The 22963-nt window shown below is 47.7% G+C and overlaps 1 protein-coding gene across 1 annotated transcript in view; it reads left to right on the top strand.

Moving 5' to 3' along the window:
• The first annotated feature begins 39 nt into the window (after nucleotides 1–39).
• LOC104913568 (beta-adrenergic receptor kinase 2-like) overlaps nucleotides 40–22963 on the top strand; it is a 28890-nt gene continuing 5966 nt past the window's right edge. The window contains exons 1-7 of the mRNA XM_031555907.1: nucleotides 40–89; nucleotides 762–827; nucleotides 3218–3265; nucleotides 7906–7982; nucleotides 20229–20302; nucleotides 22298–22399; nucleotides 22791–22865. Of these exons, the coding sequence (XP_031411767.1) occupies nucleotides 40–89; nucleotides 762–827; nucleotides 3218–3265; nucleotides 7906–7982; nucleotides 20229–20302; nucleotides 22298–22399; nucleotides 22791–22865 (492 nt within the window). The remainder of the gene's footprint in view (nucleotides 90–761; nucleotides 828–3217; nucleotides 3266–7905; nucleotides 7983–20228; nucleotides 20303–22297; nucleotides 22400–22790; nucleotides 22866–22963) is intronic.

Raw genomic sequence — 22963 nt, forward strand, 5'->3', positions numbered from 1 at the left:
TTTTTCCTCCCCTCAACCTCCTTCGTTAGAACCGCCACGATGGCGTTGGGCATACTTAAATACTGTGTGCTACTGGCAGATGGATCCGCGTACAATTATATAATACAAATCAACTGCTTGCATGCAGGTTGGTATAGTAACAGCAAAAACCCACCGCCATGCACAGAAAGTCTGTGTTCCTCTCTGGGGCTGCAGTTGAGCCCTTTCCCCAAGGAGATTTTGGCTTTCTCTGTGTGCAGAGCCGGGCCCTGCAGCACCACAGCCATGCTGCATAGCCAGGAGCAGGCGATGGCAGGGATGTGCTGCAGCTCCAGCACCGTCTGCTCCAGGAATGCTGCAAAGATCTCCTTGCTCTCTGCAGGTCGTGCTCTTGCTGGAGCCCGATGCACCTGTTGGCACCATTTTGTGTCTCTGGGTTAAGTGATGCAAAGCGAGAGGGATGGGTTTGCTGCAATGCCTGTTTGTGAGGCAAGAGCTGTAGGGCAGAGCAGATTCCAAGGCTGCAGGCCAAGGCTCAGCAGCAACCAAGCTGTGAGGGTGAAGTTTGTTGGCTGAGGGGCTGCTGGTTGCTGGGCTCGTGTGGAGCATCCTCAGATTGTTTGTGTGCCTGAACTGTTAAATGTCACAGCTTGGGAAGAACGAGGGCAGAACGTGCCAATGGGACACGTGTGCCTAGGGAAGAGGCTGGGCTGGTGATTTTAAGCACCGAACCCAAACAACCCTCTGTGTGTTCTCTGTCGTCTGCTTTTCCTTCCTTTCAGCATTTCCTCCTCTCATTCCCAGGAGCTGGGAGAACTGCAGCATCTCTTCATTGCGTGTCCTGAAAGGTGGGTGGGCAGAAGGGCCTGCAGGATTGGGAAGTCGGTGGGAAAGAGGGCATACACACTGAAATGTCAGCCGGTATGAAGCCTTGATATTTGACTCTAGGTTTGGGAGGAAAGGAGCCAATGAACTGCACTCCATTTTTAGGGTTTTCATGGGGCTTCTGAAGTCTTTCACTTTTAGAGATCAATTTTAGGTTCCCCTTATTTTGGTCACTGTGAGTGGAAGAGAACTAAATTATAGCTCTTCCGATTTGCTGGCCCCTTCTGTTCTGAGATGAAGATTTGCATATTGGGAAGTGCAGACGAGTGGTGCAGGAAATAGGGGCAGGAAATAGCAGGTTGGAGCCGGGGTGGGTGCGGGGCTGACTCTTGGTGTATGGGAACAGAACAGAGCAGGCGTCCATCGGGCTTCTCTCCTGCTGCCATGGTTGTAGAAGTTTCTCATCATCTCTTCTAACCTGCTTGTTCAGTAGTTAGCTCTCTGTCCTGTTAATTCTGTGATTGATTCTTCCAGGTCTCTTTGGTCTCCAGCCTTCCCCTTATCCTGCCCCCCCAGGGGAAAACCAAACCATGTTGCGGACACTTAAAAATCATTCTCCAGCTGTGATGATTTTTCTTGGTTATCCCTCCTTGTTGTATCTCCAGAGGTGTTCCCAGGCCACCCCTGGGCTCTGATCAGCCTGCAATACACTCTTCCTCCTCACCTGGCATTCCAGTGTCAGTGAAGTTCTGGCTGAGCTTCACAGGATGCATGGAGGTCGATTTTCCTTTCCCAACTCCATCCTGGGCCATTTGTGATCTCTCCTGTATTACTTCTGCTTTTGCAGTTCTGTTCTCTTGGCGTTGTGGCATTCTTTCTCTGAATCTTAGCTGTCTTTGGCACATCCCTGAATCCTTGCACCTCCTCAAACATCAGCAGCACCCCAGGTTAGAGGGCAGAGCACCTCGCTATCTCCATGCTATCAGTCCTGGTTCCTTTGACGTTGTTTCCTCTGGTTTTGTCTAACGCCTCCTTAGGCTCTTTCATTTACAATGCTGTCTCTTAAGAAAATTTTCCTGAAAATTGTTTGTTGCCATCTTTGCGTTTGCCGCAATTCCGCCGCTTGTGTCATCCCTGTGCTCACACCTCGCTCCGTGCTGCTCTGCACCTGCAGCCCCGTGCTGTGTGCTGGGCCCTGCAGCAGCATGGCACTGAGCAGCTGCCACCAGCATCCCTGTTCCCACTGGATGCCCCATCCCTGCGCACAGCCACGGTCAGGGGACAGGGCTGTGAGCAATGCTGGAGCTGCGGGCGTCCCTGTGCACTGTAGGGAATGGGAACAGATGGCTTTCGGGGGTCCCTTCTGACTCAGACAGCATGAGAATGCTTGAACTGCTCAGGATCACAGAGAAGCTCATGGCAGAGCAGAGGTGCTGCTGAAGAGCTTTGCCCAGGCGGAAGGCAGAGCCTTGGAGCAGGGCAGCACTGCTATCTAGAGCACACAGGGTTGGGGCTAAGCCTGTTAAGAAATCAGCAACACGTGGGAGGTGCGATGGGTTTTAATCATGGGCCTTCCCTTGGGTGCTGATAGTGTAATTAAGCAAAAGGTAAACGAGGGCAACTGGGGAAGAGGTTCAGCTTTCTGCTACCGTGCTCTGTACCGAGGGATGCTTTGGGGGAAGCTCCCATTACTGACCGTGCAGCGTGGGTGCCCGGCACTGCAGGATGGCTGAGGGGAGGTGGAGGGCTGGTGGAGCTCCCAGCCATCCCTCGTGCTCTGGGTACCAGCCAGGGTGCTCCAGGGCAGTGCTGGGCCTGCGGTGCCAGGGAAGGGCTGAGCACAGCGCCGGGCAGCATCAGGTCATGTGGAAGGGTCTGTGTTAAGCTTCTTATCTATAGGGGGGTAATTATCTATTGGGGGTAATTAATGCAATTAGAAAAAAGCCTATCAGAACCTGTCAGGTGCAGGTGCATACATAGTTTAATTGAATTAAATGGGCAGAACCGCAGCCCATTGGGTCCTAGCAAGCACTGGGTTAGCAGGACACAGCTCCACGTTAAGGAGGTGGCTTTCCTCTCTGAGCCTTTCGTCTCCTGTTCCTTCTAAAAACCCCAGCCTGGCTTCCCCCCATCTTCACATTCTGCTTGTTTTCATATCAGAGCCATTCTGCACCTCTCTGTGTCAGTTCTTCATTTCGTTACCCCACGTTTTCCTTTTCATCCAGCCATCAGTTCCTCTGTTGGCATCTCCCTTCTTTTTGGGACCGAAGAGTAACTGCGAGTCAGAAGCCCACCATGAAGTGCAGAAAATCAACGGAGACAATTTCACACTTCCTTGCTTTGTTTTGCTGCAGGAGGATCTCTGTGGCGTGCTTGGGATGCGGGGCTGTGAGGGATGCTTGTTTGTTTAAAGAGGATTGTTTCTTCCGGAGGAGAAAAAACATGGGAACGTTTTTGCCAGGTTTGACTTGTTTAAGAAGTTCTCAGTAGATCTGTTTTGCAGGCCAAGCCTTCCTTGGCTTGTTTCACTTTTGGTAAACCTTGCATTGCTGAACCCTTCACTTGTATGAAAGAATATGTTGTCTGTAATGACTGTGGGCCATTCTGTCGTTGTCTTCAGCTGTATTTGCTGACCATTGTGGGAGGCCTTTGGGGCAGATCCACGAGCAGCTGTAGGGTGGGTTTGGGTGGTGCAGAGAGGCACTGAGGGCTCTGAAATCACATCCTGTGGCTGTAAATGAGTCAATCACAGCCAGGTGTGGTGCATCCTAGCCAGCGGGGGCTGCACGTTGCTCTCGGTTGCTCAGCCTTTACATTCGCACACTATTTTTAAAGAAAGTCTAAAGCATAGATGCAGAAAAATTAAATAAATAATAAGCACGTTGCACTTAATTTTGTATTTGTATTAAAGAAACCCAACACGTTATGACTGACAAATGGCTTAATGGCATTTGGAGTGAGGAGATGTGATGTTGTTCCAGTTTCTCCTTCTTGCAGTTTCTCAGTAGCAGCATTCTGGTGGAAGGGCATGTCCTTGACATTACAATTCAGTGCAATTATTCCTGAAAAATTCATGTGCTTAGAAGCTTTTGTATTAGTTTCAGATTTCAGCAATGTTAATGCAGACAGTCCTCAAGAAACACGAGGGCAGTGTCTGTGCTGAACTCACAGCTCCATGCTCTTGCTTTAGGCTTTAAATTGTAAGCTTTCTCCATTAATATTCATTGCAGATGTGGATCCACTTGGGCAGAAAACTAGAGATCAGCCCTAGCAATTGTAGGAGCATCAGTTCTCTGCTGCTGAATGGTTTGGAAGTGGGAACTCAGAATGGAACTCTCTTCTAATGGTTTGGCAGAGGGTGTGTTGAGATGGGAAATGGGGTAGAAATGGGTGACGTTGGGATGGAAGATGGCAGAGCCTGGTCCTGCTCTGGGGTTTGGTGTGGTGGGCCATCCTACGGTGTGCAGACAGTGCAGCTTTGGGGTATGGGATGTGTGGGGATGTGCTGTGCATGGAGAGGGATCAGAGAGTTCCCTTGCACCGATCAGTGCTCCATTCATCGGCTGGTGGGATGAGGAATTGAATGAGCATGTGCGCTAATTAATTTAGTACCAATGATTGCTTTGATTTCTCTATTAAAATAATTAAGTCAATTGGATACGGCATTGCTGCCAGGGTTATTCTAGTAATATTATAGGGTGCTAGGAAGTAAAAGAATCAAAGGCACATATGTTTTCCATGTTATTTCACTGTTGTCCAAAAACGTCTCCTAATGATTTGTTTCCTCTTCCAATTGAGCAAATCTCAAATAGGAGATAAGTAGATCAGATTAGATGGGCCAGTGGTCCTTTATGGGCTGGGATTTCACTTTGCCTGCTGGATTGCTGGAATGGCAGTGGCAACGTGTAAAATGTGCTTCGTGATACCTGAGGACAGAATCACTTGGAGCCTGTAATGAACTCTGAAGTGGGTACGAGTGTGAGAGGAAGCAAAGTGAAGTGGATGGAAGGCGTGCAGTGCATCCCTGTGCTCTGCCTGCCTGTCTTTTCTCTGTTTCGCCTTATAGGTGAACATACTAGTGCCTGCAGGTGCATTAAGGTGGGTTTGATGATTATTTTTTCAAGCTTTAGTGGGCATCTGTACAATAGGCAGCATCCCACCGATCAGAACGTGTATTGATTTACAAGAAAAAGTAGCCTGCTTTTATGATAAATGATAAAAAGCTCCTTTAAAGACACCATGGTAAGAAGGTCAGCAGTAAGTAGCTTCTTGATGTTGTTCCAATAGGGAGAGTATGCGTGTGCACACATAGCATTGCACTGCTCCTCCGCCCTCCATTTCCGAGGCGTGAGATGCTTTCAGAACAACTCCTGCATTATTCAGTAGGATGAACCCACAGGGATGGGATCCGTGCATCTCTGAAATTAATAGCAGAACTTTTAGGAAGTATCAAAATGAAGGCTGCTCGTTTCCCTCTGCTGCAGCTCCCGGTTTCTCCCTGCGCCTGCTGTGGCTGTGCTTACAGCTGGCAGGAAGCTGCCTGGAAGATGGCATCATGCTGTATGGCTGCAAGGCATCCCCAAACCCATCAGAAGATGAGTTTCTTTCGACAGGTTCGGTGACACTGGGGTCACGGGTTGCTGCTGTGGGGTCACAGCCAGGGCTGCTCTCCATGCCCTGCTTCTCCTCCAGTGCTCATTGCAGGGCAGGGCTGCAGATGTGCACTCCTCACGCCCTACCCAAGCTCTTTTCCATTAAAAAGCCCGTCGTTTGTTTTTTTTTCCCCCCCCCTTTATTTTTTCAGATGTGTTTTCAGATGGGCGTTGCGCACCTGTACCGTGGTGCTGTGATGTGTCCTGTCAGCTCACCTTCCTGCACGCTCACGGGCAGCCAGAGCTCTGTACTGATGGAAGGCCCCCGAACCACACAGGCTGCTGCTCAGCAGATGCCTTTGATCAGCTCTGAAGGGCTGTGCTGCTGCGGTGAGCTCAGCTCCCAGCGCAGCCTGCAGCCCTGCTGGCCGGGTTGGGCTGACCTGTTCCTTTCCAGCTCACAGACTGGGGACTGCGGGTGGGCACCTTCCTGTCTGATGGGGGTGGGACAGCAGGGAATGGCTCTAAACTAAAAGAGGGGAGATTGAGGTTGGATGTGAGGAAGCAATTCCTCACTCAGAGGGCAGTGAGGCCCTGGCAGTGCTGCCCAGAGCTGTGGTGCCCCGTCCCTGGAGGTGCCCGAGGCCACGGATGGGCAGCCTGAGCTGTGGGCAGCCAGCACACGGCAGGGGGATGGAACAGAGGATCTTTAAGGTCCCTTCCAACCAAAGCTACTTTATAGCCTAGGGTTTCTATAATGTTAAGTCTGATTCTCTAATTGTAAGTCTGCCTCTTGATTTCTGCCCTGTGTACTTGCCCCAGCAGCTCAGCACACTCGTGGCGTGCGGACAGCAAGCTGAGCATCGCCGAGTTTTTTTGTTGCTTGCTGTTTTCTTCCCTTATGAAGTAAAAAAAAAAATACACAGACAAAAAGTTTTTCTCCAGCGCGGTCGGATGTGCTTTTGTTTCTGGAGTCTCTCTGGATTTCGTTTTCAGCCAGCTTTTGTTTTGCTTGTTCTGAGTATTGCCATCGAGGTGGGTCGTGCTGTGAACTGAGCTGACCTGCGGGAAGGCCACAGCTCCCATTAGTGCTGAGAGCACATTTGGACAGGGAAGCCTTTGAGGAACGGCAAAATGTGGCTTTTAGTGGCGGATTGCTGGCCTGCAGGGCAGCTAATGGGTCGGCGTCAGGAGCGGAGGAGCCTTCCTTCCTGCCTGTGGCATGGGCTGGGCTGTGCTGCGGATTGTTCCATCCAGCCCAAGGATGTGTGGACTCTGCTTTGCTCCTCCCCAGCCCGGTAAAATTTCCACCTCCGACTTGTGGGTGAGAGTCAGACAGTCGGGCACAGGAGCAGTACGAGCAGCAGGGACAGGAGCAGCCCTGCTGAACAGATCTGTTCATTACAGAGTGTTTCCCAGGGCACTTCACTCACACGTTACGTTTCTCATTCTCATTCTCTCCTCCCGTTGTCTAGACTTAGATTTGTGTGATCTCTTGCAGCACACTTGCCGTGGCAGAGCAGAGCCTTCTCAGCACCCTTGTTATGAGAAGGGCTCATTCTGTTACTGCTGGTCTGCTGCTCGCATGGGAACTGGAGCTGGGACCAGGGCGGGACAGAGCTGCAGAGATCGTCCTCATGTAGGCAAGAGGCTGAAAGTCCTGGTGCCAAACGAGCCAAGCCATCTGATTTTTCCTTCTCCGGGAAGCGTTGGGGTTTGGCTGTGAGAGCCAGCCTGCCCTGCTGCATTTCAGAACTAGCTTGTTCCTTTTCTTTCCCTGACATGAGTAGTGTGAAGCCTACATCTTGCAGGGATCAGGTGCTCAGCTGTGCTTTTGAAGAGGTGCGAGTGATTTTTGGCAGCCTTATTCAGGGCGAGAATACATCGTGTGGGTTATTTGTGGCTATTTTTGTGAAAATATCGAGTGTGCATGAAAATACCAGTTTTAACATTGGAAACAAAAAAAATAAATAGGGAATTTTGGCTGAATGCTGCCGTGGCACAGTTGTATCATGGCACAGTACTGCCGTGCTGCATTGATTTTAAAATTTATGTACTTGTAATGTTGCCCATATGAAATTTTTATAGCATTATATTAAAAAGAATATTGACGTTACTTGACAAATAAAGAAAATCTTTGTTAATGTGGTTTCGATGAGTGGTTGTGACATTATAAATTAGCCAAAGGAGATGTTAAGTGCATCGCAGCCAAGCTGAGCTCCTAATGGAGCCAACACTGGCTAATTTTCCAAATGATGTATGGCAATGGCCGTGTGAATGGCCTGATGCTGACTCGATTGACTTGTGCTTTTATTTGGATGGTGCTGGCTAAGACCCAACAGGGGGCCAAAGAAGCAGCAGTGCCCAGTATGGAGATATGGCTGAGCTGTGGTGTCTGCATTGGCCTTTGCCTGGGTGTTTCACTGCAGCGATCCTTCCTCCAAAGTATGTGAAGAGTTTTGTTAAAAGAAACAGCTTCAACTACCTCTTTTTTTTTATTCCCTTTCAGCATCCGCAGTGTCATGCAGAAATACCTCGAGGAAAGGGGTGAATTAACCTTTGACAAGATCTTCCATCAGAAAATCGGTGAGTTATTCTGCAGTGAAATGCCGTTCTTGTGAATCTTTTAAGGCTGTCTTTTGTGCCACCTCTCTGTACAGGCTGCACAGAATCCACGTGGTGAGTGGCCTGGAGAATGCTGGAGTGTGGACAGGACGCTGTGAAACAAAGGCCTTTGGTAGAATGAAATGTGGAAGGGTAGAAGGTGAAGCAAGGCAATCTGTCAGCTTAACTTCATGTTCTGGAAAACTACTGGAAAAGTAATTGAATTACTTGGAAACATGTAGGAGAAAATTGTATTACTTGGTATGGGCTTGTCAACAATATAATGTGTCACATCAGTTTAAGTTGTTTTTTTTTTCCTGCAGGATAATAAGCCTTGATCAGGGAGCAGTTGTACAAAAATACCATGCTTGTCATCTTGTCTATCTGCTGGGTGTTCCCATAGCAGCACAGGGAAGGGTGCCTGGTGACACTGGCAGGTGCTGGGGTGAACTGCTGGGAGAAGTGACCTGAGAAGAGCTCCAGTGGCTCATGCAGGGTGGGAATGGATGGATGCCATCCAACGAGCTTGCACAAATGCCAGCATTTGGTTATCAGTGGGAATGCTGGGATGAAGAAGCTCAGAGAAAGGCCGTAACCGCACTGAGAGCAGGTTACCAAAGAGCTCCATAAACAGGAGGTGTGAGCGCCTGTGCAGGAGAATGGCACAGATAGAGGTTGGGGAGCTGCAGATCAGGCAGCATTTTAGCAGAGCCGGGTGTTACAGTGAGCCTCAAGCTGTGACGTCTCAGCTCGATCACACAACTAAATATAACCATGGGATCACAGCCTGCGAGGCACGGCAAGTAATCCTGCTTTGGCAGAGTGCTGCGTCCCGTCCTGGCACCGGGCTGCAGAACGAACGTGGACCTGCTGGGAGGAAGCCAGGAAGGAGCAGGGCAGCAAACAGACCTTACTTAGCATCTGCTGGGAGCGACCTACAAGGAAGTACTGCAGTAGGGCTCGATGCACGCTGTGAGAGAGAGAAAAGTGAGGGTGGGCTGTCTTAAGAAAGAGAGAAAAGTGGTTGCAGAGGTGGTGAGGTCAGTTTGATTTCCAGAGGCTTAATGCGATTAAAATGTATGTATGTTGGTTTTTGACTTAATGGGTGTAAAGCAGTGCAGTGGATGTAATGAGCAGCTTGTGATGTCTTTGTCAAGTGGATTTTAGGAGCGGGTTGCTGTAAGTCTGCAGAGATGGCACAACAGCTCTTGTCTTGCAAAATGGGGACAAAACCATAAGATGGGCTGGGAAGGAGAGGAGCTCAGTGCATCTCTTCCCGCCTGAAGGAAAGGAGAGAATGTGATGAGCAGGTGCTGGGAGCAAGGTGCTGCTGTGCCCCATTTCCTAATGATACTGGTGTCCTGTGGCATTGCATCTGTGTGTGCGTGCAGGGATTTCTCATTTGCTGGTGCCGACATCTTTCAGCATGTGCGGTCTCTGCTGAAGCACTAATGTCTTGCTATAGCCTAGCAGTTGCAAAATAAGTGGAATTTTAAGTAACCTCATCAACGTTGGCTCAAACTGTTTGTTTCTCATTGTTGGCAATGAAATGAAGAAGTCTTTTTTTAAAATAAAAAATGAATTTGAGTGGAACGGCTTGTATGTAATGGATATTTGTGTTTATGTAATTGAATACTTTTCATTAACAGTTGATTCCAGAGAATAGAGAAGATTGTTGCAGTTGTTCTGATAAGTCACAGCAATTACAGTTAGGTAACTGACCCTGGAAGAAATGAAAGATTTTATCTCCTTATTTTCCCCACTCTGGTAGCTGCCAGAAGTGGAACTGTGGAGCCTGGGCTGTCGTTAGGGGATTAGTTTTTCCCATTACTGGAGATGCACAGCTTGCAGATGTGCAGAGCTCTCCTCCTCTCTGTGGTGCAGTCCCAGATATAAGGCCAGCTGTGCCCGTGAGGCTGGAGCTTGGAGGTGGCTCCTTTGGAGGGAAGGTTTAGGGGGGAGGGAGAAAAGATGGAATAGGACTGTTTTTAACAGAAGACTTTGCATTGCACTTGAAAACATTGTATTCCTGTACCGCGGTGGCTCATTTAAATTTTATTGCGTTTTCTAGCTTGTTCTTTGCCATTAAATCTGTACTGTTTCCATGCATTAGCATAATAACTTGTGGTGAAGCACCTTCAATTGTAGGCAGGCATTATGCACAATGCTGTAAGATCAGTAGGGTGTGGTAATGGGAAGCCTGATCACCTTGCCCTGGCATTGCTGCTGTGAGGTGTGCGGGCAGCGTGGTTGGGTCAGACCCAGCCTGCAGGGAGCATTGCTGCTAGACTAGCTGCTTCATGCCTCATCTGAGAGCCTGCTGCTCTAGAATGCTTTCCTTTATGCACTCATTACAAAGCTTCATCCAGCGACCTCCCTTTGCTTTGGCAGACGATTTAGACGAGGACCGTTCCGTTTTTCTTTTTCTTTTTTTTTTTTTTCCCCTTGACCACAGTTCTTTCTCAGCGCTCCAGTTCCCAGTTTGTTCCGTTTTTCAGTATCCTCCTTTCCAATGGAAAAGGAGCAGAGCGTTGGTCGCTTGTCTGCTGTCGCTCTGTGCATGGAGTCTCACCCGGTGATGCTTTCCTGCCGCCAAGCCTTGCGGTGGCACTGGCCTTACCAGCTGCATGTGCTGCTGATCTCTGACGGCCGTTTGCAGGAGGGCTCCTCCAGAACGGTCATGAACTCTCTAAGAATTACAGAATGAGTCAGAGGCGAAGTGCTGCCCTGCAGCTCCACAGCCGACTGCTCCTGCAGAAGCTGCTTCCTCCACAGCAGAAGCTTCTTGGGGAAGTACAGCGTGTCTCGGAGCGCAGTACGTAACCACCTTAGCTAATTTTTTTTCTACCACATCCTGTTTGCTACAACACCAGGTTATGGGTTTGCTTTGGGAGGGGGGAAGAAAAAAAAAGGCATTTATTTATTTATTTATTTATTACTATCCCAGTATCTATCATTAACACGTGGAATCCATCCTGCTTCTTGACTGTGTTAAAACTGTACGTGAAAACCTTCCAGGGCTGTGCTGAGCTGCAGGGCAGGCATGCTGAAAGCAAACTGCTTGCAGAGGGCAGTTTGGAAATGAGCTGCAATGGGTGCAGCTGGTGGGAGAGTCAGGGTCTGCTGCGGCACGTGTGGCTGCCGGGCATTAAAGACAGAAGTTGGGTCATAGTATTGCTTTAGAAAGGGATTACTGTGGTTATTAAGGTGCATTCGTTTGGACCAGTTTTATTTTTTTGTTCACTGTTTGATTGTGGAATTTTGTACCGCTTGCATCTGCCTGGCAGGTGAGAAACAGAGTTGAACAGAGGCATGAAGCATCATAGAATGGCCTGGGTTGAAAAGGAGCACAATGCTCATCCAGTTCCAACCCCCTGCTGTGTGCAGGTCGCCAACCAGCAGCCCAGGCTGCCCAGAGCCACATCCAGCCTGGCCTTGAATGTTTCCAGAGATGGAGCATCCACAGCCTCCTTGGGCAACCTGTTCCAGTGCCTCACCGCCCCCTGTGTGAAAAACTTCCTCCTAATATCCAACCTAAACCTCCTCTGTCTCAGTTTAAAACCGTTCCCCTCTTGTCCTGCATCCTGCAGTTCCAGCTCAGGATAGCCAGGGGTTTCTGGCCTGGTTTGCAGGCTGGTGGGATGTGAGAGTTTCCCTGCAGCCACCTCAGTTGTCGCCTGCACAGAGCTGGTGGGTTTGGGTCTTGGTGAGAAGTGAGAACCAAATGTATTTTAGCAGTTCCAGCAGCTGCTAATACTGCAGTATGGGTGAGTGTAAACTTCCTTTAATTTCTGTTCTATGCTCTCCAACCAGCTAGCTGCAGCAGGAGGTGTCCCAGCCCAGGTGAGCATTGCCATCCACACCAGAGCTGCTTCCTGCACATGCAGCTCCTGCTTGGTTCAGCTGCTCCCTCCCACTGCTGCGGCTCTCTGTGTCTTTGGGTCTCTTTGCAGCTGAGCATTCAGGTCAGATGAGCATTCAGTCCGTTTCGGAGTTCCTTCTGCACAGACCAACCTGCAGCAGCAGGGAGGGGACTTTCTGGAGTGAGAGGGAAGCGCTCTGCTGACCTTCTGCTCTGTGTTTCCTGCAGCTCTCTCACTGACAGCTCTGTTGAGAAATAATAATAAAAAAATAAATAGGGTGAGAACAGCCAAAGCACCGTTTTGTTGTTGGTTTTTTTTTGTTTTTGTTTTTTTAGTGCAAGGAATCATGCTTTCTGTCCTTGTTTCTCTGGTTAGGGACCCATCGTGTTGCATTACTTCAGAATTTCGGTGCTGCTGATGAGATGGATCTGGAGTTAAAACGTGTTGAGAAAAACATTCTTGCTCTTCCTCTTTCTGTGGTGCAGTGTGGCAGCTCAGCACACTGCGCTCCCTGAGCAGCCTAAAAATAACAGGCTTGGAGAAGCACCTCCTCGAAGCGTTATTGAAGCTATTGTTTAATTTAAGTGTAAGATCTATGTGTCATTGGCATTTTCAACTAATGAAACAGTCCTCTGAGGAAATAACAATGAAAGCAATAAAGCTTGGTTGTGAGTAGAGAAAAATCAGCGAAGCTTTGGGCTGCTGGATGGGCACGGATGGTAAGGTTAGGGCAGGGCTGGGCGCATGGAGCAGCACCAGCGATGGGTGGGCATGAGAAGGGGACTTGTGATTGGAAAATGCTGTGTGCACGGCAGGGCTTTCTGCAGGAGCAAGGAGGCAGACTGTGTGTAAAAGTGTTTTTTTTTGTTTGTTTTTTGGGGAGGTTCCGTTTCTGCCCCCACGCAGAAGTGGGCACCATCAAAATGGGGAAGTAAGCGGCTGAACAAGAGATGGTGTTTGAAATGCTCTTCTAAGAGGGATCTTCTATTCTTGTGTGACTCCTTGTTCTCAGTTCAAGTGCGGGCTAAAACCTGGATCGTGGATGGTCTGCAGGATTCCCGTACGGGGTTGGTGAGCGCGTGCTTTCCTTGCACAGTGCCTCCAGTGGGTTCAAAACAACGCCAAGAGCAAACCACAAGGAAATGTCAGAAACTGTGTGACTGCAAACTGAAACAGAAACTGCAAGGCGCTTTGCACTGAGCTGTTCCCTTACAGCGATTCTCCTCTTGTGTGTGGGGTGTGAGTGCTGGAGGAGAGAGAATGCACGCTCAGAGCCTTCCTGCAAGCTCAGCCTGCTCTGCTGTGTGCATTTTTTCTTAGAGTTAGCCTTGAGTCTGAGGTCTGGTTATCATCTGATAATTGAAGCATTGCTGGAGGCTACGTCTCTCTTGGCATACGTTTTATTTTGTTGTGAAATAAACATGATACTTGCATGAATTATATTGGAGATCATTGAGAGTGATGCTGATGAAGCTTCCTGCTGGAGATGTGCGTGTTTTGCCTGTAGGCAGTTGTAAGGAGATGTCTGTCTTGTGTGTCAGGGACAGACAGCATCCAAAGTCACTATTAAAAATGTATGCATTTATTATTATTTTTTCCTTCTGATCATGAATAATTGAGCGTTTCTTTGTTGGGATACAGCCTGATAAGCTCCCATGCCTTTCTTCTTAGAAGTGTCGGAGGCGCTCAGCTGTGTGATTTCCCAGAGGAGCTACAGATTAAATCTGAGCTCTAAAATAGAAGGAATTTTTATATATATATATATATATCTATATCTATCTATATATATATAATATATATCATCCTCTGGAACATCACATAATGGATAATGTGTACGTGCTGATATATATTAACATTTATATACAGTTCAGTTCTTGGAAAATTTGAGTCATGGGGAAAAATATCTTCATCTCAGCAATGCAGTGCAATTACACAGCTTTTGGGTTGGGTCACTGCAGCTGAAGGCCCAACTCAGAAGCGGAGAGAGAGAGAACAAGATGGACAACAAATATAATACGTAGATAGATACAGGTGACAGATTACCAGTTTTCTGAATGAAATTTCACTTGGATATTTTGAGTTGGAACTGGATGGTCTTTTAGGTCCCATCCAGGCTAAGCCATTCTATGATTGTGTGTTACAAACACAAACTTGCATGTTGCTCAGCCACTTTCCTACCAGAAATACAGCTTTCTACGTACATTTTTTCCACCTGCTGTTGTTCACTTCAGCTTTCTTAGCCCATTTCTGGTGGAACATCTCACTTGTGCTCTGTCATTGCTCTGTGCGCAGCCTTGGTTTCCCTCCCTTTGCAGTCAGTCAGAAACATTGCACTTCCATGGAGGTTTCGTCTATGTCCTCAAACAATTCACAGACTAATTAAGGCTCAGAACCCTACTGTGAAATAGGTAAATATTAGTTTTCCACGTCTCTAACGTGGCATAATAACAGCGTTAATGGGATTTACCTGTATGGCTCTGTAGCAGTAACAAAGCAAGTTGTCTGGCCCTGTCAGTGCTGCTCACTCTTCTCAGTGGGATAACTCATTAGTAACCAGAGAAAAACTCCAATACCTAGGGTACAGTAAGTAGAACATAAATTGCTGATGCTGTGAAGCCTTCTGGCTTTCAGCAGTAGTCAAAGAGTTGCAGCAGACACACCAGAGAGCTCTGGCCATCAGTTCCATTATGAATGCATTGTGGGTCGGGGAACAGGCAGAGTTCCCAAGTCCTTCAATGCTGTCCTGGTTCCTTACAAGCAGTGCTCTGCTAAGGAGGGTGCAGAACAGCCTGCAGTGTCTGTGTTGGGAAGGGAGTTGGAGATACGCAGAACGGCTTCCGAGTGAGCTGAGATGCTTCTATCAATAATTTCTTCCATTAGAAGGGTAAGCCAGGAGAGAAGGAGAACCATCTGTTGCCGAATCTTCAGCTCTCAGCAGCTTTCCTTTCTCTGAGTGCACAGGAAGGCTTTGAGATTCACGTGGGAGAGTTCTGTGCCCTGCCACTATCGGGGCGGTTTTGTGCTGCCTGATGGTGCTACCCGCAGTGGAACAGCCTTCTGCTGTTGCTGTGAGCAGTTTGGTTCTTCACTTGGTTCATTAGAGTGGTTGAGGTCCCTCATAGTGCTTGCTAAGGGCATCGGGGGCTGGGCAGTCCCTCCTGATGTTGTGGCTCGGGATGCTGCGCAGGAGCAGTGCCTGGTCAGGATCAGGGGGTGCAGACCTGCATTGTCAAAGTCACGCTTAACAATCGTTTCACCAAACAATATTGATCCAGGAGGAGACTGTCACGTCCTTCCCAGGGACTGAGTTCTTGTGACGTAGGGAAAGAGCTGATGAAATGAGTTCCAAACAACAACGGTGACATTTAAAGCTGCTAATACTTGTTAGCTCGCTAATAGCTTGCTGGTAGCTGCTAATGCCACTTACTTGTACATCTAAGGAACTCCCACCACTTCCACAAGTGGAAAAAGAACAGAACTCAAGCGCTCTGTTCTTCTTGGTGAGTTTAGTGGAGGAATTCAGGCACGTTCTTCGCAGCTGATTGAGACAAAATGCCTCAGTGCTGTACTTAGTTGTCACGTTAGAAATTGGAATATTTTTACATATCTTTGTACGTGCCCCTTTTCTTGGAAATCCTCGTGTTGTTGGCCACCGTTAGCTTAGTGCATGAGCTGTGTAAGCTGGTGCTGTCAGAGGTGTGAGAGTGTTGGGGATATCCCTGTGCTGTGCTCAGGCAGGACTGAGGCTGTTGGGAAGCATAGAACCACGGAATGACTGGAGTTGGAAGGGACTCTTAGAGGTCATCTTGTGCAGCTCCCCTGCAATGAGCGTGCCTGAAGTAGGGATTTTCTTCAAAGACACTTGAACTGATGCAAAATTTATTTTCATGTCATGATTTATGGAGGTTATTAAGCTAGCTACCTGGCAATTTGCAGACTCATTTGGGCTCAGTTTGCTTCTGTTCTTGGGAAACTGTTCTGCGCTCATCACCAGTGTATGCAAGTGCTGTCTTGTAAAATCTAATTTGTTCTTTTATCCTGCTTTTTATGTGCAGAGTTATGCTCTAATTTGTTATGATCTATTATTTTTAACGAAGGGTGAACGTACACCAGGCTCTGCTAGAAGAAGTAGGCTAAAGGCAAGTGGCTCACAGCGGTAGGGAAAGCCGTGGTGCCTTTGGGGCTGCAAGGTGTGCGCAGCTCTGTGATGCTGAACCCGGCTCCCTGTGTGGGTCAGCTCTCCTGGCACTTCAGGTCTCTTTGTGCCTGAACGAGGGAATCGTTGCTTGTCTCCATTCTGGAGCTTTTAGGGGGTCTTACTTATCCTGTGCTATGGCAACTGAGGGTGTTTACCGTGCAGAGTGAGACTTTGAACCTGGCTGGGTGTTCTGGGACCACGCGGGCTGGTTCGAGGTGCTTACATGGTTTAATCATAGACCTCTGTCCCTGACTTTTGGTGCCTGAAACCCAGACCTGTGACTGGGATTGAAACAGGCAGTTTCCCAGCCGTTGTGCAGGATGGCTTTGCTGGAGGCGCGGTGGCCATCCCTCTGCTTACCTTCCTCTGGGTTCTGTTGGGCGAAAGCAGCCAAATAGCAGAGGTGGGAAGAGATCTGAGAGGGACTCGGGGGAGAGACCTTTAATTAAGTGTCCACCATGGGTGTTGTGGAGCTCTGGGGGACACAGCAATAGGACCCAACCATCCGACTGCACACAGGTGTCCCATGGGCTCCGGTCACCTTCTGTTTATTCGCAGCACGTTCAGTAAGGATTTGGAAGCAGCTTGACATTTTTGTTTTCTATTTTGCTTACTAGAAAGAGTCGACATCAACATGTTGGACCACGTTCAGGTCTGCTGTAAATAGAGGCAGCCTCCTTTCAGTCTGTGGCACTGCGAATCCCTGCACCGGGGCTCAGCTGCCTATTTTTAGCTCTGCTGACTTACCTGGCTGCTTCTGTTTGCTTTAATAAGATTTTTATTTACTCCCGTTCAAAGGAAATTTGAATCGGATACTAATAAAGTTCCAGCTCAGATTCGATAAGCAGTTTTATCCCAGGCTGTTTTATTACGGAGTCCCTCATTAGTTTTATTGTGGTTATTCTGCTCTCTGTATGAATTGAGGACGGGGACGTGGTGTGATGAATGCAGGGCGACCTTTAGACTGCGAGCGCTGTGTCGGTGATGGGGCTCACTGCAAATAATGGCATTTGGCACACTGTGCCTTGCAGGATCATCCATAAGAATGGAGTGAGAAAAAAGCAGTGCTCAGAGGCTGGGACTGCATGGCCTGGAGTGAGGTACCCTCTTGTTCTCTCACGTGTCTGCGTTATTAATCCCATCCATCACTTTGTTCATTACCAGTATCTTTTTCCTAAGCAGCCACTGATCTGGTTGTTGCAGCAATTACATAGTCTAGAAGGAGAAATCTTGAAAGCAAAAAGCTGTCAACATCTTTATTTCATAAATAATTGCTGGTTCCTTTTAGCTGTTACTTAATGCTATCATTTCTTTAATTCCTGCTTTCTGCTCTGGGTCCCACTTGCAGCGCGCAGCTAACGGTGCTTATTGTGCTCTGCGTCAGCTCTGCCCGAGCTCCTTAGAACTGCTGTCACCACTCCAGCACTGCTCCTGTCAATTAGTTGTGCTATTATCTGAAAGCTGTGCTTCCTGGCTAATAATTTTTCGCTCAATCTCAGAACATCAGTAGAAAAAAAGAGATCTCCTTTATGCTGCGGTGGAAGTGCAGCTGGCTGGTGGAGCGGTGCGTGTTGCAGGCTGGTGGTGCCTCGTCCTTCTTGTGCTTTGGTCATAGCATGACTTCTGAAAAGAGACATAAATGGAAACCTTCTTTTGTATGGAAGTTGGTTCTGGGAGGCAGCGTGTGTTCTGCTGCTGGTGGCCCTGAAAGAACAGCAGTGCTGGGATTGGCATGAGGTGAAATGCAGCATCCCTTGTTAATGAGAAACGTGTCTCAGAAATGCTTCTTAATGACTGTGTAACGTGTATGAGTGCAGTATGCCTTAGCAGACACACTTAAACGCTCTGATCAGTGGTTTTTTCAAAGGAAAAGAGAGAGATCTATTTTTACGTCGACCCAAGCAGCATTTCTGAACTGCGAACGAATCGTCTTCTTTTCCCTCAAAAGAAAATGGTGGAGAGCTGATAGATGAACGAGCTGTCCAAGTTCCCAACTTTTTTGGATGTGTCTTTTTTTTTTTTTTTCCTTTACCGTCGCAGTGCAATTAAAGACAAAAACATCTCGGTGAGAAGCTGTGAGCAGTGCAGCAGGCTGTCATTGCTCCCCATCCCCTGCCCATCACACAGGGCTGCAGTGTTGGCAGCAGCATTGCTCAGGGGTTGTGCTGCTGTATTTTCACACCCCTCCCACAGTCTCCTTTGTGGGTTTGTTTTGTTTGTGGGTTTCGTTGGTGAGCAGCCAGCATCTGGGAACACGCCAGGGTTTTTTCTTTCACTGCATTCATCGCTGTTTGTGCCGCTCTTTGGTCTCTTCATTACACAACTGCAATCTCCTTTGGTTCGTTGTCCAAACAGAAGTCCGGTCTGTTTAGCGTTATTTTGCTGTGATGTTTCGGTCATGTGTAAAAGAAGAGTTAACGAGCGAGCTTTATTTCCATGAGTGCCACGAGATCCAGAAATGCGCCGTTTTTTGTCCTGGGGTTTGCTCCAGGTGGGGTTGATGGGATGTTTCCTGTGCAGACACTGGGCTGCAGGGCAGTCTGTGCTTGGGGACTGCATTTGCCATGCGTGTGACACTGCTCTGGGTGGTAATTGCAAATGGCTTTGAAGGAAATGGCAAACTCGTTCTGTTTTCATAAAAAAAGAAAACCAACAGCAAACCCAATTGGCTATGAAGTATTTCAAGAATGATTCTTTTCGGTGAGAATAATTGGAAAGTTTGGAGATTCTCATAAGATAATTTCTTAATTAGATTTCTGGCCTTGTTTAGAGAACAAAACCCGGTTTGTATGATCATCCAAATATCATCCTAATCAGCCAAATGAGTCAGGGAAAGCACTGCATCTGTCTGGTCGTCATCCCTTCTTTGGTGTGTATTTATGGCTACACCAAGGGGTCCCCAGGAAAACAAGCTCTGCTAATAGGAAATTTAGCCTGGGATCCAGAAGTAACCATGAGGGGCTACCAGGAAGCTTTTGGTTGTGCATAAACGTGGCCTTCTGTTGTCTGCTCAGTGTTGTTTTCATAGAATCATAGAACGGCTTGGGTTGGGAGGGACCTCAAGGGTCATCAGGCTCCGACCCCCCTGCCACATTCAGGGCATCCACATCTAACAGTAGACCAGGCTGCCCAGGGGCCCATCCAACCTGGCCTTGAACACCTCCGGGGGCTGGACTGTTTTTGCTTTTGGGCAATTTGTGCTTTTTGCCTCGTTTTGGTCTCTAACAAGACGGGGTGGCAGTAGGGAGTGGACTCAGTGTGGTGTTGGTGGCTGCTCCCCGCAGCGGTGAAAGGAACGAGGCGTTGTGTGGAACAGGGTTTTGTTTGTGAAAATGTAGCGTGCTGCAGAAAACATGAGGTTGTGCGTGGGCTTGTGCTGTGTCTTAGCTGACCACACAATCAGTAATGTAATTTACCTGTAAGTTTAAATTACAATGATGCTTAATAAAAATGAAATAGAGCAGAGTGGTGCGTAGCTGGGTAAGTTGAAAATGAGCACTTTGTGCCCTGATGTATATGGGTGTGTGTATCTACTGAGTGATGCTTTTGAAATACCAGTGTCAGGCAAAGGGTTTGGATGACAGGTGCCCACACTGCCTCTGTGGGGCAGAGCTTAAAGCACTCATAATGGAAAAGGCTCTTCAGCGGGCTGCAGGGGCCGTGCTTTAAATCACTTGCAAAGGAACTGTAAAGGCTCTGATGTAATTCATGGCACTGTAAAATCCATTAGTGGTAACATTAACCAGCAATTGTAAAGTCAAAACGTTGAAGGAGTTGGTTTTTTTTATCACTAAAGCATGGAACTCTAGTACCAAGAAGCAAAATAGCTTGAATAATATCTGGTTTTTACTCTGAAAAACACCTCAGAGTTCAGACCAGGGGAGAGGAATGGAATATTTCGGTGTGTTGTATAAACATCTCATAAGTTCCTCAGTAGGTACTGGGATGTGCTTTACATACCCTGGGAGATGAATGAGTTTTACGGTGGTTTTCTACTCAGAATGCTGTGAAGTTGCTGGAGAATCGATATCACTCAGTTGTGGCAATTAGGGATACTTACACAGGTGTGTGCAGCCCATGGGGCTACCAGGGGTTTTCTGATAGCAATATTATAGCAAGTTGTAGCAACGATACATTTTTTCTGATTTTTTGTTTTCCCCCCCCCAGGATTTTTGCTCTTTAAAGACTATTGCATGAACGAAATCGATGAAGCCGTCCCTCAGCTGAAGTTCTATGAAGAGGTAAGCTGCATCCTGCAGACACTGCCAACACAACACATGGATTGACTTGATGGGTCAACAGCTGGACAGTGGGTTGATGGTTGCAGTGGACGATCATAGTGGTCTTTTCCAACCCTAATGATTCTGTGATGGTGGAGAGGAGGAGGATGCTCACAGAGATCAAAGTATCTTTGGGTTTATTGATATTTTCCATTGTGAGTTGCGTGCTTTTACTGTGGGTCACCTGAACTCTTGCTAAGAGTTGTAAACTGGGTTCATCTCGGCTTGTAAAGGATCTCTGATAGCTCAGAGTTAAGCCAGACCCGTTTTTGAGCAATGGAGTAAACTTTTGATCTCTGCTGGTGAAGATGGTGATAAATCTTAGTTCTTCTACAAATGAGGCGAAAGTAAAAAACGTCTGCCAGCTCCCAGTGGAACGAGAGCAGTAGATTCCTGCTCTCGAAAAGATCTGAAAGCAAAAGCAGTACTTGTTACTACAGCTGACGTGGGACGTGAATTCATATCCACTGCCTGTAGGGAAGGATTTTTCTGCCTCTGCAAGGGACGCCCGCGTGCTCCTGCTGCATTCAGCCCCTGCCTGTTGCTAAGTATAGCAGCTGAGGTGGCAGTTTGGGTGCCTTTACAGTGCAGCCTGTATTGCTCTGTGCTAATTAGAAGTGCTGCCTGAGATAACCCTGTGTCTGGAGTGCTGTCAGGCTGATGAGTTACAGTTGTTCTTGCTAGTGGGCTAACAACACAAATAGGGTAAGTGGGATCGGCGTGGAGATAAATCACGAGCGATCTGCTGCTCCCCCACCCAGTTAGGCATTGCTTTCAAGGAAGAGGGTTTTTTTTTTTTCCATCATTTCCATCTTTTTCTGTGCTGAAGATATTGCTGTCAGAAGTAATCAGGAAGGCGAGTTGCAGCCGATTGTTTAGCAAGCTATTTTTAGCCACCTCTTTATCTTTGAAACAATGTGAAATTGTATTTTTAGGTTATTAGCGAAGTGTTGCCTAAAAAGATGTTAAATGCTTTGTCATGCACTTTTGGAAAAATCCTATTAAAGATATTTAAAGAGGCTCATTACGTCTTCTCCTGTGATGTGCTGGATTCTTCAGCTTTTCTTCCTGATATTTTTGATTTACTTGCCGCACTTATTACATGTGAAATAATGAGTGCGTTGCCACATTAAAAATCACTCGATGTAGAAAGGCTCCGTACTCCAGGGATCACACATTGCTGCAGCTTAAGTCACGATCGAGCATTTAAGTGGATGAGTGATTCATCCGGATCGGTTTCAAATAAAAAAATAAAAGGACAAAGAAGGAAAAAAGAACATCAAGGTGCTTGAAAGCTAATGGCAGTGCTTGAAAGCTTCTTTGTCAGCTGCTGTGTGAAGGTGAGCTGAGGTTGGCAGATGTCCCTGCAGCTTTGGGGTGCTGTGTCCATGGGTTCTGCTGCCTGTGGTGCCCACGAGATTGAGGCTGAGCTCAGGTGATGCACACCAGGGCTCCTCTGCTGCTCCTAATTGTTTTGAGGCCCGACGTTAATTAAAAACAATGTAGCAAAGATGTTTTGTATCACTGTAATTATAAAATGGTCCCGAGGGGGAAGCGGTCAGAGGTGGCAGTAGAACTGCTGCCTTATGGCAGGCAGCAAACACCAGGGCTGGGGGTTTCCTTGGCTTCATTCTGGGGTTCTCAGTTCCACCTGTGCATAGAGCAGCTCCTGAGTGATGCTAAAACAAAAGCAGAGCAGCTGAGGGAAATGCGCTGCAGTCACACAGCTGTAGGAAATGGAGCTTTGTGGGAATTTCAGGCAAATGAGCTTTCTTGCTTGAGAAAAGAATGAGGAGGGAAACCTCACATCACCTGTAATTGTGGTACTACATGTCTGAACGAAGAAAAAAATGAAGATAAATAAAGCTTTAGGCAAAGCAAAGTCCTTTATTTACCAAAGACCTGGATGGTATCAAAGATGTGCTCCTCTGATGGGCCCTTCCTCTGGCATTGCAGATCAAAGAGTACGAGAAGCTGGACTCCGAGGAGGAGCGTCTGAGCAGGAGCCGCCAGATCTACGACACGTACATCATGAAGGAGCTGCTCTCCTGCTCCCACGTGCGTAGCCCTCCCTGCTGAAAGCAATCCCAACCCGTGCCAAAGTGCCACCAGAGCCAGCACAAGGCCACGTCTCCTCCAGATGAAGCTTTTGCTCACTGGGCAATTATTAAATTGCTCAATAAATGCTTAGATGTTGCACTGGGAGACGTGGTGTAGTGGGAAATATTGGTGGTGGGTGCACGGTTGGACTGGATGACCTTAGAGGTCTTTTCCAACCTTGGTGATTCTATGAACCCTTTGACGTGCTCTCAGCTAAAAGAAAAGTTGGGAGCATGATTTACATTGCATTACGTGTATTTTTTCTTTTGTTTAGTAGGACAGCAGCTCTGAGGCCTTAAGGAAACGTTTCCAACTGTTTGAAATTTTTCTTTGTCTTCTTTTCCCAAAGCCTTTCTCCAAACAAGCTGTAGATCACGTACAAACACATTTATCCAAGAAGCAAGTGCCAGCCAGCCTTTTCCAGGTGAGGTTCAGTCTGTTGACGTTTCTTTCACTTATTTGACAGTAAGAGACGTTGTGCATGGAGACAAATGTGTTCTTACAGAGACAGAATCCAGTGGT

Source organism: Meleagris gallopavo, chromosome 17 (genome assembly GCF_000146605.3).
Source record: "Meleagris gallopavo isolate NT-WF06-2002-E0010 breed Aviagen turkey brand Nicholas breeding stock chromosome 17, Turkey_5.1, whole genome shotgun sequence".
In the NCBI taxonomy this organism is placed as follows: Eukaryota; Metazoa; Chordata; class Aves; order Galliformes; family Phasianidae; genus Meleagris; species Meleagris gallopavo.